Source organism: Biomphalaria glabrata, chromosome 1, assembly GCF_947242115.1.
Source record: "Biomphalaria glabrata chromosome 1, xgBioGlab47.1, whole genome shotgun sequence".
NCBI lineage: Eukaryota > Metazoa > Mollusca > Gastropoda > Planorbidae > Biomphalaria > Biomphalaria glabrata.
In genome coordinates, this window is record NC_074711.1 from 67,477,181 (window position 1) to 67,488,402 (window position 11,222).

The window sequence follows — 11,222 nt, forward strand, 5'->3', positions numbered from 1 at the left end:
ATGTTAAACAAAAAGAAATGTAGACTTTACAGTTTTACAGCGTTGATTAAGTGCCTTTTGTTATAACGATATCAATCGAATTACGCTGAAGTATCATCTAAGACAATGCCACCCTGACAAAATAGATACAGATTTGAAAAATTTCACTCAAAGATAAAGTTCAGAATAGGCTCATACAATCTCTTTTCGACGTCATAAAGAGAAAACGATCGCTTGTGATTGTCTTATAATATCTCTTTACTTATAGCAATACCAACCATTGTAGTTTTAAAAACTGTTTTACAGAAAACCTACAGCTGATATTAATAAAAGAATGTCTTTAAACAATAATACAGTTCAGGGCACATCGGTGGCAAGAGTTATCAAATTAAAAGCTTCTTATGTAATTCTTTGCAAACGACATATATACCATTTGGGATCAGAGGCGTCACAGGCTCTGCCAGGGTGTAGGGCTGTGCTGCAAACTACCTAAGGGTCGCTGGCTCCTTATTTTCCCTCAGAGTTTACCCACAAAACCTTTCCCATGTTTGGGTATAGTTGCAAGGCAGCAGAGTTTTGAATTGAGTTGTACTTCCGTTAGGTGGGTAGCAAGCCCTTCCTTCTCGAAGCTTGCTGGTTTATGCAACAATTTCTAGCCTTCGTCTGCATTATTGTTAAAACAGTTCTCTACAACTAAATATGTAGTTTTAAATTACTTTTTCACTCTTCAACTCGCTACATTTAGATAATTTTTAAAAAATGATGACTTTGCAAAAAATGTGCACGTTACGCAGGGGGTCAACCGAAAACCAGAAAACATGGCAAGGGGTCTATGAGATAAAAAAGTTTGGGAACCACTGATATATAAGAACCTGCCTTTGTCTTGATTTCTGCTGTGTATAGCTTCTAATTGAGAAGAGTGAAGAAGTCTCTTTGCGCTAACCGTAACAGCACAAAAGAGACACCATTTAAGGGACAGATAATGATAAAAAAATGTGTAGATGTATTTATTCAAGGAGATAACCAATTATTTACCCCAGATGGAAATTTCAAGTATTATGTCCCCTGGAAGAGAGCTCTGCATTGCTCTTTAACAAGTACGTGCGTAACTAAGAAGTGAAAACAAAACAAAATTAAAGTAGAGATGGCAAAACCTGTTTGTATTCTATTGTTTATACAAATAAAATTTATTAATGACTACGAATTGATTAAGTAATTCGTTAATTGTTGGATTGATTCGTAGTTAGCCATGACAATGAAAGAATGTGCAAATTTTGAACTTGATCCGAGACTGAAAAGTGGGAGAACTAACATGCAATAGATCTCACCACTACAGACGGACGGAGTGAGCTAAACTTTGTCTATAAACACGTTTACGAAAAAGATCAACTCATTTGTTGGCTACATGAGTTCACATACCTCCCTTATTTATAGCTAGTTTAGAAAAAGACTCTTAAAATTAAACGTTATTAAAAACAATCTAATGTAACATCTGCCAATAAAATGCATGATATACATTTACTGAAACAAATATTTGGACATGTTGCGTTTACAGTAATAGTATGAATGTGCTAACATATTAAATTAACATAATAATTTAATAACATTTAGTAATATCTTTAAGTGATATTTCACTCCCGAGGGGCAGAGTGCTACCAAAACAATCCACAACGATATATCAAATGATATCTGTTCCTAAGCATACTCCAACATCTGTATCACTTTGACGATGAATTAATGTCATTAGTCATTGGCATCGAAAAAACAAAATATTGTTAATGGACTAATATCCCAAACTTATCCTATCGGTTTCATTTGTAAAAGTGTAAAACTGACTCTAAATGATGGTATTACGATTGCAAATTGCCAACAAAAAGTAGAGCGAAAATAAATATGGATGGTTTATGTTTCTTTTGATACTAGAGTTTAAGCCTATGTAAATAAATGAGGACATAAATCTCTCTTGGTTTGTGATGCGGTCTTTGAATGTGACCGCATCACAAACCACGAGATTAGAGACAGGGTTACTGCAGCGATTGGACCCCACGATGACCTGCTAACTATCGTGAGAAACGCAAGCTTAAAAATCTATGGCCATATTACAAGATCTTCAGGGCTCGCAAAGACCTTCCTTCAGGGAAAAGTACTAGGAAAAAGAAGAAGAGGCAGACAGAGAAAGCGATGGGAGGACAAGATAAAAGAATTGAATCTTATAAAGGTTCTACAAGGTGAACATCTATGGAAAGATTTATCACAGTCATAACAATTCTGATAATTGGTTTCGAAAAAACAAAAGGAGCGGTATTTTAACGTTTTTATGTGTTGACTTTCATTTGTTTAAATCATACAGCGCTTTCTTGAAATATCCACTTTAAAAAATACATAAAAAGTTAGTACTATACTATTAACGTCTACCCCGATGTCTCTTGAGCTGATTTAGTCTTCGGCTTCTTTTTCAACTATCCCAAGTTTCTGACCGATCCATCTGGCTTTAGCTAAAATTTCTTCCTGCATCAGAGAGAAACACATCGACAAGATGGCCATACCAAACAGAATGTAGATACTTCCAAGCATCAGCTGTGTTTGTACTTGAGAGTTGTCAAAGTCTCTCCCTGGCACTACGTCACCGAACCCGATAGTGCTGAGTGTGATGAAGCAGAAGTAAGCAGACTGGAGCCAGTCCCGTCCCTCCCACAGACCAAACAACACCGCCCCGCCAAAGATGTAGCCGCCTATGACAATCATGGTGATAGTCAGTGGCACGGTGACCTTCTTCTCATCAAAGTCGTCATCATCGCTGTCAGTGACGTCTCCGAGAGAAGTTAAGTCAAGGGGAGCGATTTTCACCTGTTAAAAACACACAAAGTAAAGCAGGTTAAGTTGAGATGTTTTTATATATCAATCAAACATCCCAATTTCAAGTTGTTGTTTTTCTGCCATAGCAAAGATTTTTTTTCTAAAGGAATCTGCAGATGATACATTTATTTCCTCCAAAAACATTGGAAAAAGCAGATTTACCTTAACATCGATAGTGGGAAATGAAAAATATAGACAACATACATACCGCTATATAGGCGGCGCGGTGGTAGAGTGTTAAAGCAATTGACTTCGGAACCTGATGGTCTCGGGTTCGAATCCTAATAAAGACTGGGATTTTTTATTTCGGGATATTTAGGGCGCCTAAGAGTCTACCCAGCTCTAATGGGTACATGACATTAGTTTTGAAAAAGTAACGGCAGTTGGTCTTTGTGCTGGCCACATGACATCCTCGTTAACCGTGGACCACAGGAACAATTGATCTTTACATCATCTGCCCTATAGACCGCACGGTCTGAAAGGGGAACATACCGCTATATATGTGATATAGTGATTTCAGAAGAATAAAGGTTCATAAGCTATGCACCGGTTATCATTCGCCTGAGTGGATCCCGTCACTAAGCATTCTTATTTTTAAATCAGTTAAACATTTGGCTGACCTAAAGTGGAATAAGACGTTTGTGTCTATTCAACTGAATCTATTAATGAATAGGAAATTTATATTCCAGAATTATTTTGTTAGATAGTAGTTGTCAACTTTGGTTCCAATAAGGAATTTAAACGAGTCTTTCAATAATAGTCGCCAACTTACCTTATTTATCACTGGATTGTCCAAACTGTTGCTTGAATCAACAGATCGGTTCAATGAATCTTTAGAATTTAAGTTTTCTTTTGGACAGCTGGCTGGAATCCTTGAAAATATAATTGCGTCTGTGGTGAAAAGAAATACACTGTTAGTGACGTATTACTTCTGTTATATGTTAAAGCCTATAATATAAACTATTACAAAAATGAAATTGTTTTTCGTTTAGTTTTATGGTAAGACAAAAATTACCTTGTGGCACTTGGACTACATACCTGACTTTTCATTTGATTCCCATGATCCCAAGCTCGTTTTTTCAGACTTATTCATTGATATCACCTGATCAACACACATTTAAATAACCATATATAAGATTCAAACAAATTAAAAACAATCCTTTTTTAAAATCAAAGCTTATCTAAACACTGCACTTATCCATCAATAATGTACAAGTTATTTCCCTTATTCGATATCAATCATAACATTTTTGTTTAACAAGAATTAATTAATTAATCTGATATTTTTGTTATTGTTTCAAGTAAAGTAATTAATGCCAGTATAAAAAATTGACCAATTGGTTCCTTTTTTGTTATTGGTTCATGTCTTGTATATGAATAATAATTGTGCAAAGTTTTAACTTGAATTGAGAATCGGTTCGGGAGAAATACTTGTACACACTATTTACCAGACAGAGTGAGTCGATATAAGCTTTGTAAAAAACAACAACTAGATGTTACTGTATATGTGAGTGTAGACACAAAATAAGTTTATTTTTGTTTAGAACTAGCAAACATAGAATTACACATTGGTAGCTTTGTCATTAATGCGAGTAAGAAAAGAATAACAAAATGTGATGTTTAAAAATGCTGCGGCAATTAAATAATATAAATTCCTTTGAAATGTTATATTGAATATTTTTACTTTAATTAGGTAATTAAAAAGTACATGTTAATTAAATATACTTTAAGTTTGAATACGAGTGTTTTTGTTTTGACACAATGGCTTAGGCTCTCCCTATTGTGGAGCGCTCACTTTCGAATTTTAAAAACTAATCTAAATAGTTGATGTCAATAAAAAAAACAAACAAACTGGATTGTCTAAACTCTAAACTCTAAACTGTTACTTTGTTTTCTTTTTTCTTCTTGCATGTGCCACAGCAGCAGATCTGAGAGTAGATGTATCTAAAGATGTTGGCCAGGGCGTCACCCAAGACAGCAAGGCATAGCAGCATCAGTGGAACTCCCAAGATCGCGTAAGCTATACACACCAGCCTCCCCCAGACTGTTTTGGGTGCAATGTGTCCATAGCCTGTGTGAGGATGAATCGAATGCAATTTCATTAATATATAGAGAGAGATTATAGATAAGTGTGAGTAATTAATTTCCGCAGAAGTCTCTCGAATAACATTTCAATTACACGCGTTTATTGGTATACAAATACTAACACACTCACGAATAGTTTCGCGAAATACAGTAAGAAAAGTGCTGTCACCGGCGGGGTACTTAATTTTATGCAGTGAAAATAGAAATGGCAGATATATTTTATTGTGAAAATGGTGAAACTTTCTTTGAATAAAATAATAAAACGTGTTTTTTTTATACTCTTCATGAGTAAGCCTGGAAAAAAAAATAACACACACACACACACTCACACACCATAATCAACTGTCACAATCGTGATTATAAGTCACAAGACATTCTGTCTGTATGGTGATATTATTATAACACATTAGAGCCGCACATCGTCCACTGCTAAGGTATACTGATGTTTGCAAACGCGACATGACGCTCTTTGATTTCGACACTAACTGTTGGGAAAAAGAGGCACTGGAGTGATCCGACATGGAGAGCGAGCATAAAGGAAAAGACCCTGATCGCAGATGGCTTACACACCAGAAGTAGAAAGAAGGGTGAAAGTGCAACAGGGCATGACGATTACAGATGCCCAACCTGTGACCCAGCTGTGAATCAAGGATTGGTCTCTTTAGTCACACAAGAAGTTGCAAAAGATAGTCTATCAATACGTAAACTGCCAGACTATACTTAAAACTAATTCATATGAAGGTAAGGCTCACCGTTCTTTACTATAGTGATATAGACCTAATTGTCCCCATACAATTATTGTGGTTGATTCACTAACAATGGTGTCTGCTTAGTTGCTGCTTAGGATCTTATTTAAAAATATATAATTGATCATAGATCTATATCCTTTTCTTTCAATCATAGATCTATATCCTCTTCTTTCAATCATTGATCTATATCCTCTTCTTTCAATCAAAGATCTATATCCTCTTCTTTCAATCATAGATCTATATCCTCTTCTTTCAATCATAGATCAATATCCTCTTCTTTCAATCATAGATCACTATCCTTTTCTTTCAATCATTGATCTATATCCTTTTCTTTCAATCATTGATCAATATCCTCTTCTTTCAATCATTGATCTATATCCTCTTAATTCAATCATTGATCACTATCCTCTTAATTCAATCATTGATCACTATCCTCTTAATTCAATCATTGATCAATATCCTCGTTTTTCAATCATCGATCAATATCCTAATCTTTGAATCATTGATCTATATCCTCTTCTTTCAATCTAGGTTGTTGTATTTTTACTTTGCTTCATATTGATATTGATTATTGAGATGGATAGATTAAAACCTCATCCATAACTTGCCAGCCAAAAGATTTACTGCAAGTGAAAGTAAAATGATCGATCACTAAGAGGATCGATATTATTGGTTCCGGGTTCTTTTTATACTTAACTTGAAAACAACCCAATAGTTAGTTTTATGCTGACTTAAAAATGTATAGTAGAATTCCCCCCCCCCCCCCCCACATATTAAAATAATGTTTAGAATTTTTTAAAAAGTATTTTAATTTGATGAATGAAAGGTACAAAAGTAAGAAAACTAGAAACTGTTGGACTTGAACTCAAGTGTTCTGATATTTCGATCGGAAATTTAATTGTCGGCCAGTCAATGGCTCGATTGTTCAACAGATAGTTCAAGCTGTGGATCTATCCATCCATCTATCTATCTATCTATCTATCTATCTATCTATCTATCTATCTATCTACCGATCTATCGTTCGGTCTATCCGTCTGTCTGTCTGTCTATCTATCTATCTATCTATCTATCTATCTATCTATCTATCTATCTGTCTATCTATCTATCTATCTATCTACCAATCTATCGTTCGGTCTATCCGTCTGTCTGTCTGTCTATTCATCCATCTTTCTATAAATAAATGGTGCAGAGTTTCACGTTGATGTGAGAATGGTAATTCTGAGAAGGTTTTCGTGCTGCTTGTTCACAAGACGTTTAAACAAAAAGCTACTTATGTTTGAATTCGAGTTTAGTGTCTCGAGCCTCCAAGTGCTTATAAAAATCAAAAGGTTTTAAAATCTAAACTTCTCTATAGTTGAACATTTTTAGTGAACGACCTAATTCTCTACGTGAGGCTCAAAAATAAGTAATTGTCGCTATAATTGTCGCTATAATTATCGCTATAATTGTCGCTATATATTAGTTACAAATAATCGATTTACTAAGTGGTTCAATTTTTTATTCATATATGGTGATCGCAAATAAATAATTCTGCAAAGTTTCCACTTGATCCGAGAATGGTGAAGAATAATGTGTAAAGATTTCATACAGACGAACAGACAGACTGAGTGAGTCCATATAGGCTTTGTAAAAATGATGCAACGTCTTCGAAGATTGAGGATGAGTGCGCGACCGCGTAAACCCAGTTGCGACCTACATATTTTGCTACATCTGATGCAACCAACAAACTTGTATACCATGTTTCAAATGTGGAAAGTAAAGACAGGTGTAGACTCACCTATAGTAGTGACAACAGTGACAGAAAAGAGCACTGCCCCAGCCCATGACCAGTCATATGTTGGACCGTTAGGTTGACCATACAGCTGACACCATCTGCCGTTGTAGCCTATGGCTAGTGTGTTATTTCTGAAGGTCTCCAGAACGCTCTGCAGCTGAATGATCATCAATTCCCTGGGAATAAATGATGTGGATGGACATCACAAACACGCTCCTAATGATGTGAACATCGCAAACACGCTCCTAATGAAGTGGACATCACAAACACGCTCCTAATGAAGTGGACATCACAAACACGTTCCCTAAGTAAATCAGATGTTTACAACATTCGAACTTTTTCTATGTAGACTGGCGAAATGTGCCATTTGTTATCGATATCTGTTGGAGTTGTTCTCCTGAATCAGCTACGATCAGTAATGACTTTAAATCTGTTATAAAACTGCCTGACTCAATTAACATATGCATACGTATGTTTGTTATTAACTAAACGTCTCTAATATTTAAGATATGTTAAATGGAATAAAACAAAATGACTGGCAGCTCAGTCAACGTAAGATTATTTTAGGAATGAAGATTTACAAATTGAGATTGAAACAAAATAATTTTAGTTTACTGTTATGGCCATTGGGAACAAGTGAATAATGAATAATTACGGTACAAGAAATTAGCTGCAGTTGTTATGGAATTATTGGATTTAGAGTACGTTAACGAGAGAGCTTTCAGTGTTGATGTTTGTCTGGACCTGTTGATGTTTCATAATTTGAAAGGGTCAAATGTAACTTTATATATAAAAATAAGTATCGATACAATCGGATACACGCATACCCGTACATACAAATAAATACTCATGCTATTATAGAATACTTTTTTAGACTTACCTGCTCTGTTCGGTTGTAGTGGCGCCACCGTAATCATAGAATATTTTAAGCGTTGAGTTGATTGTTTTACTCTGCATGGGCTCGTACTCCGACCTCGACTCGTAACAGATTTGTTCCTCGTTGTTCTTCTCTAGATGTTCAAAGATGAAGCCACCAGCCACACAGTACAGGACAACCATCAAACACAGGCCGATGTGGGAGAACAGAAACTTGGTCAACGTTCTACAGCAGCCATCTTTTTTCTCCAGTTTTCCCATGATAAACACTTTCTTCCTTTGTTTTAGTTATTTCTTCCTTTGTTTTAGTTTCTTCCTTTGTTTTAGTTATTTCTTCCTTTGTTTTAGTTATTTATTCCTTTATTGCTTTTTTTCTGTAGATGCTCTGTGGTGACATTATTAACGTAAACAACCTTATATAGTGAACTGGACAATGATTATTAAAGTAGAGCCTATATATTTCCTTATGCTATTCCATATCCAAGCACAAGGGACTTACTAGTAAATGCATTCAACTATCTATTGACTATTCACTCATAATAACATTGGATTGATTTATCGCTTTTGTTAAAAACGTTTCGGTTGACACAATGGATGCTTGATAGAGACCATTATAGAATATATGTCCGTGGGAGGTCTTTAAGGAAAAACAAATTTAATTTCGTTGAATCTTTTCTTCAAAAGCTAATTTCGTAATTATATAAACGCGAAACAAAAGGAACACTAAACAATTATTATATTACATTCCTCAATACTCTAGCAAATCTTTATCGCAATTAAATCCGACAATCTCATTTATCTAACACATCGCTTGCACGCTTAAGTCAAGACAAAATACTTATTAGCACCATAAAGTCTGAGAATATTTCAAACACAAACAAGCCAAGGATAGTTTCAATTATCAGAATTTAGTATACTTAGAAATTGATGATAAGCCCAGTCATTCAACACAAATAAAATATGTTTCCTTAACGGCATCCAATAGAGTGATAGTGTAACATAAGCAATCACAGAGCATTGACATCTAAGAGATAGCACAATTCATTTCCATTTATTAATTTCTATTTCGTAAATTCCTTCCACCTTGTAGATAGCGTTATTAACACTCAAGTCCTCAAGATCCCTGTTCGTAATGAGAACCTCCAGAAAAGTGACGTGGTATAATCGAAAACTGAGCCGCTAATCAAAGTACTTTTGAGTGGCTTAGATCAGTTTATCAATAGGATTATATTGATTTCAGTACCGATTGATGTTGCCAATAGTTTTTTTATGGCCTTCATTCAAATGTTCGTTCGATCACAGCTATATTACCCTTAACGGATTGTTATGGATTCTTATTGGAATAATGTCAACATCTTGGACGCGGACACGACAGAGACACATATCCCAACGGAAACTTTTATACCAGAGAGATTTATTGGTTCAAAATGTCATGTGTATCTGCATACTATTCATGTGAATTTTGTCAATGTTATCGATCATTTCATTATACTTGTTGATATGATTATAATAAATAACTAGTTTTGTTACCAATATTGTTCAGATTATAAATGTTGATATTATTATTTTTAGCGACCCCCGAAAGGAGAAAAGACGCTTTAAGTTATGTGTGGTTTGTCTGTCCGTCCGTCTCGTAAACTATAAAAGATATAGAAAATCCGACATCATAGTATTTTAGGCCGTTCAAAGTTCTGATGCAACGGCTACTTTTTTCTTTTTTAAAAGCGAAAAATTTAATTTTTAGAATTAACTATGCAAGCATTTTTTTCATAAAAATACCCAATTTATACAACTATTAATAGTAACACGGAGGCTCTTTAGTAATAGGGGATAACTATTCTCCATATTTGTAACACATTTATGCTAACGGTTTTAGATTTTTTTGTCAAAAAATGTTTTTTTTACTAATGTATTGCTAAGTTAAGCAAGTTGTGTCATACCAACTACTATATTTACAAAAAAAAAAATGTTTACTTTTTTTTTAAAGAGAAAAATCTGCGCAGCCACGGGAAAAACTGCATTCTTCACTAATCTTCGGACTCAAAGACAAGCCTTATTATTGTTCATTCATTGATTGTTGATAAGAGTATCATTAATGTTTTTATATAAATAATCCAGGATATGATTATTGTTAATGCTAAGATTTTATATGATCATTGCTGAATTTGTTATTCTTGATGTATATTTGACTGATATTTTGATAAGATATGAAATGTTGTCATTATCAATTAATGTGTTGTCACTATCAACTGTACAGTACGCCAATTAATGTGTTGTCACTATCAACTGTACAGTACGCCAATTCATGTGCTGTCACTATTAACTGTACAGTACGCCAATTAATGTGCTGTCACTATTAACTGTACAGTACGCCAATTAATGTGCTGTCACTATCAACTGTACAGTACGCCAATTAATGTGTTGCCACTATCAACTGTACAGTACGCCAATTAATGTGCTGTCACTATCAACTGTACAGTACGCCAATTAATGTGTTGCCACTATCAACTGTACAGTACGCCAATTAATGTGTTGCCACTATCAACTATACAGTACGCCAATTAATGTGCTGTCACTATTAACTGTACAGTACGCCAATTAATGTGTTGCCACTATCAACTGTACAGTACGCCAATTAATGTGCTGTCACTATCAACTGTACAGTACGCCAATTAATGTGCTGTCACTATTAACTGTACAGTACGCCAATTAATGTGTTGCCACTATCAACTGTACAGTACGCCAATTAATGTGCTGTCACTATCAACTGTACAGTACGCCAATTAATGTGCATATTATGGAAAGACAAAGGCATAGTCCTCGACACTAAAACCAGTCACGGCTACATTTTTTTATGCTTGCGTATCTAGGAATTTCCCATCGTTTGAGGGTCCGGGAGGCTT

The 11,222-nt window shown here is 34.9% G+C and overlaps 1 protein-coding gene across 2 annotated transcripts; it reads right to left on the bottom strand.

Moving 5' to 3' along the window:
- Nucleotides 1-29: 29 nt before the first annotated feature.
- Nucleotides 30-9,833, bottom strand: LOC106075021 (TWiK family of potassium channels protein 7-like). Of its 2 annotated transcripts, XM_056009965.1 has the most exons (7): nucleotides 9,403-9,833; nucleotides 8,324-8,704; nucleotides 7,447-7,619; nucleotides 4,722-4,906; nucleotides 3,874-3,937; nucleotides 3,608-3,726; nucleotides 30-2,826 (listed from the first exon to the last, which is right to left on the bottom strand). In XM_056009965.1, exons 2-7 carry the CDS (start codon nucleotides 8,578-8,580, stop codon nucleotides 2,416-2,418), a joined length of 1,209 nt encoding a protein of 402 aa, XP_055865940.1. In that variant the 5' UTR covers nucleotides 8,581-8,704; nucleotides 9,403-9,833; the 3' UTR covers nucleotides 30-2,415. The 2 variants fall into 2 exon arrangements, with proteins under 2 accessions (XP_055865940.1, XP_013091398.2); XM_013235944.2 differs by having other exon boundaries at nucleotides 8,324-9,833.
- Nucleotides 9,834-11,222: the final 1,389 nt, after the last annotated feature.